The following is a 4,715-nucleotide window of genomic DNA, read 5'->3' as shown; positions in this document are numbered from 1 at the left end:
AAATATTTATAATAATAATACTAATGACTTAGGGAGCCCGGAGGTTCTGTCCAATGACTCGCCTCCAAATCGTGATGTACTAAATCATTCTTTATGAAATCCTCCCAAATACATTTCAGGGATCTGTTCATCACTAAGTGCCGCAATCTTACACGCCCATCTTATTCGCCGAAATGCTATAACTCAGATCAGCGTTGTGCGGCCTTCTAAATTAACCTTCGATTAACGTATCCTTTATTCGGCCCGAATATTTTATGTGATACTTTATTCTCAAAATTAATCAATCTATTGATAAATCGTCTAACCCTCCTGAAGTACTCAAGCAATGTTTTTTAAGTCTTCTCTGTAGCTACAAGGGCTGTACATGTATCTACACTAATGGGTCAAAATATTACTATCCAAGCTGAGATTCTAGTTTTGTATATACTAATATTACATATAATATTGTAGTTCGAAGAGCTGCGGCTTGCAGTGTACAACAGCGGATGGTACGACAGCTGCAGACAGGAAGATCGAAGTTCGGTCTTGATAATGCAGACTTTCACGACAGTGCCTGTCGAAGTCACGGCAGTATCAGTATTCCATCTCAACTTTCAACTCTATGAAACGGTAAAACAATAATTAATTTTTTTTTTCTTAAATTATTATAAACTTAATACATTAAAGGCCGGTTGTAACAATCTCCTCTAAAACTAAGATTAGTATAACTTAGATTCGTCCAAAAGTTTAGTAAAACTTCGGTAACTCAGCGACCGGTTTTTGGTCAACAGTTTTGTTAACAAAATTAACAAGTTAACTTAAAACTGGGATAACTACTAAACTCCACAATTGGTGTCACTAATATTAGAAAATATGGGCTTAATTAAATTTAAAACTGATTTAACATTGTTGCCTGAGCAACTAGTTAGTTGACGACGCAAAGATTTCGAAGACGAGTCCAATGTAGGATGATCGAGCGATCGACGCAGTGTGTGGGATTTCCATATAACATGGACATTTAAGCAGTTGTAGAAGACAAAATTTTAGAGCAATAGTTCCAGATATATTTCATATAGATCAAAAGTTATTAATTATTCATGTTCTTTTAATTTCTCTGGATGTAGGGTTTTGGCCCTACGAATAATTATTGCTGTTGTTTTTTACTTTTGTAGATAAGCCAAATATAAATACTCATATGTGTGTATGATGTGTACTTAGCGAGTTATTGATAGATTAGCAAAAAGTAAGTCATATTATTCTTTCATGATACATTTTCCTGGCCCAAAAAGAACGCGTAAGTGTAATATTGAAATTAAATTATCAGCCGTTCTGTGCAGCTTTACAAGTTTTTCATATTTACGAACAAATAGTACAATAACGTATACATTGCAGTTGATAAAAAAATTAAAATGCATCTTAAGATAGCAAAAATCTGTTTTGAAAAACTGTCGGAAGATCAAATTTTTTAGGTAACGCATGAGGCTATATCTCGAACACGTAATAGATGATTTAACAAATATAAAAATAGTTTTGAACACATATATTACTTATCCACCCATACCTCGCTGGAATGCACCAGATAATGAAAAATAGTGTACAAATATAGTATGCATTTCACACCCTTTCTTCCCTCTTAGACTACGTATATGACAACAAGTATATCGCGACACACTTATTATATAGAAAGTAGATCTTATATACAGAAAAGTTGGCAACCTCTGCAATACAGATTCGCTAGATATCAGATCAAACTTAAACTATGGAACATCCCTTGTATGTTTACCTACTTAAACGTAGATTTGCTCTAAATCTCAGTTTAAGCGGCTATCATTGCCCGGTAAAGTTTACTGTCAGATTTATAGGTTTTCTTTTCTGGTATGACTGATAATTATTGAGTTTATCCGAGATTTAATGCTTAGTTTAAACTGTGATGGTGCAACCGGCCATATTCTTTGTGGACATTTTCTTCTTTTTAATTATATCTTTTTTTTCCTGGAAATTTCGAGTTCCTTTACCCAATCTTCAGGATCACCTTTTGCCTTGTCCCATTGTATTATTATCATTTTTTCATATTTAAAATTAGCCCTAATTAATAATAATAAAAATATCCAAATAGTTTCAACCTTGTTTATTAAAACCTATTACATGGTCGAAAATTCGGATTTAATTTTAGTTTTGTAGCTTCACATTGATTTATAAACCTTAAAAGGCTATTATATCTAAGTCAATTGAATACATTCAAAATAAACCCGTATTTGTCAGCGTAACATTTAATAATAAATTCTATTGTTTGCAATTTTTGTAATTTTCTATCATTAATTTATCACAACAACATATAATTACTATTTTTGTGATAAATGTAGATTTTTATAAGGTATAAAAATTGTGGAGAGTAAAATTTATTATCAAATTACCATTACATTAACAATTATTAATGGATTATCAGATTCTTAAGGACTAACCACCATTATTCTGAAATTTTAAGTAAAATAAATATGTAATTATTAGAAAAAAGGTAAATTATCAAACCCTTGAATTTTACAGATGTATATATAATATATATACTCATATAAAAGCATGTATAGTGCATATGTGAAAAAATAAAAAAGAGAGGGGGTAAAGAAATACGTATATTATAAAAATACAGTAATTATGGATTTAAGAGATGATAAGTTATAAGCAAATAAATTCAAATTGAACGTTAATTAAATTGTATTAAATGTAAAACAAATATATTTTTAATGATAAAGTGACAGACTCCTAACCTGTTGAAGGTAAGTTCTATTATAAATGATGTTTGTAAGTGGAAAAAGAGAAGATTACTTATGTGAAAAAGTTTTAGATTTAAAATATAAAAGGTTGCGAAAGAAAATAATCAATTAATCAAGTTAATTAATTTAATTTATTTTAATGATATGACATGGGCAATTAGCCTGCAGGAATGATTTTAAAGAACAAGACATCAATATTTAAGCTATAGCCAAAAATATTAGTATGTTTTTAAGGAAACAATGTAATTAATATAGAAACCAAAATTGTTATAGGTTGACTTCTTGAAAATGGCTTGAGGGCCGAAGCGTTGAAGAATTTCTGAAAATAAAAGTTGAGAGTTTATGTGGATCAAAATTATATTTGTTAATAATGAAGTATTGATGGTTTAAAAACTTGTATTTAAAATCAATTTATCGGAATTAAAAAAATAATAAAATCATAAGTTTGATCATACAATGTATTTCATATTGTTCCAGATATGCAGAGAAGCCTTCACGTACTATACAATTATGTCTCAGCTCTTAGGTCAATAAAAAAACGAATCGAGAAGATTTTAAACTTAATGTGTAGTAAAGTATAGAAATAAAATATCTTTTCAGACATATAAGTTTCATTTTAATTTATCTTTACCATGACAAATGTAATTGAATTTTACCTTTAATGTTCAATAAGTTTTCCGTAAAATTTATTAAAATTTATTTCGATTCATGCATTATTCATTCATCAAACTTTTTTTTTTTTTTTTACTTGATTTTTCTGTAAACATACGTCCATTTGTAAGCAATAAAAAAACCTCGAACCTTTAAAATACTACCAATACCAGATTTCACCAATTCCGGGATCAAACCACATCTTACAATAAAGATAAACATCTTATAATACACTCTATCAAGTTACCCAATCCCGCCGTCCATCATACAGCTCAGATATTCTTCAATTTAAGTCCTCAGTGCATTCCCGTAATATCCGCTCCCAGCTCTCAGACTTATATGTAACTGCCCATCGAACGCCTTTGGTAGATCTTTCCTCATCCGTTCCTCTTCCCTATGGAATTCTATTCCCTCCTTAATTCGTAGTTCTAATACCCTTCCAATCTTTAAATCCCGTATCTTCGACTACCTTCTGTCCACCCAATTTCGGAAGAATAACTATTGAAAGTTTCAAAAAAGCTTTGTATTTTTTCTGTATTTTATGTCTTAGATCTTCGTTTATAATTGTAAATATGTACACTAGCAGAAATTATATCTTTTCATTTATTACTTTTTAGTTTGATGTATTTATTCTATATGGATCTATTGTATTTGATTTTTTATCAATTTTTTCCTTCTATTTACTATAAGAAGTCATCTTATGTTTTATGATATGAGTGGTTCATTTTATTTGTTTTATCATTATTTTATATATTCTGTTAATTATGGTTGTTTAATTGTATATTTTAAATTCACTGTATTATTTTATGACATCTTGTAATTTCATTTCTATTTTGTAATTTACTCTAAGGCTCTAAATCATAATTTTGACGCCTGTAAATTATTCTGAAGGGATCGATCCCAGAATAAATAAATATTATTATTATTAAAGTGCTAAGAGAAATTAAGCACCTCACACTCATCCCTGAAAATATTGTGCAGTTCAGATGTTTGAGGAAGGTGCCACCCCTCACATTTGAATAGAAATTCAAAAAGTTATATTACAAATTCAAGATGGTTTCTAGTGGCAGATATACAAGGCAGTAGGATTCGGTAGCTATCTTGGCTTCTAGAACAGGAGGAGAGCGAACAGCCTCTCAAGATCCACATCGTTTTTAAGCTGAGATCAGCAATGCCCATGAGTAAATACACTACACCCCTCTCAGCTTGAAGGACGTAAGGTAAGATGAAAGAGGGAAGAGTACATCATCGAAAAACAAGTCTTCAAACAAAGAAGATCGACCATCAAGTAACCTACAGCATCCATTATTTTAT

At 30.3% G+C, this 4,715-nt stretch overlaps 1 protein-coding gene across 1 annotated transcript in view; it reads left to right on the top strand.

Annotated features, from left to right (window-relative positions):
- LOC136797133 (uncharacterized) overlaps nt 1–3,391 on the top strand; it is a gene marked incomplete at its 5' end in the record, with an annotated part of 13,021 nt that extends 9,630 nt beyond the window's left edge. Inside the window, 2 exons of the mRNA XM_067052851.1 lie at nt 451–609; nt 3,228–3,391. Of these exons, the coding sequence (XP_066908952.1) occupies nt 451–609; nt 3,228–3,284 (216 nt within the window). The remainder of the gene's footprint in view (nt 1–450; nt 610–3,227) is intronic.
- Between the last annotated feature and the right edge of the window lie 1,324 nt (nt 3,392–4,715).

The sequence above is a fragment of the Halyomorpha halys genome, unplaced genomic scaffold (assembly GCF_000696795.3).
Source record: "Halyomorpha halys isolate HHAL.00 unplaced genomic scaffold, Hhal_1.1 Scaffold411.1, whole genome shotgun sequence".
NCBI lineage: Eukaryota > Metazoa > Arthropoda > Insecta > Hemiptera > Pentatomidae > Halyomorpha > Halyomorpha halys.
This window is presented reverse-complemented; position numbering and strand designations above follow the sequence as displayed.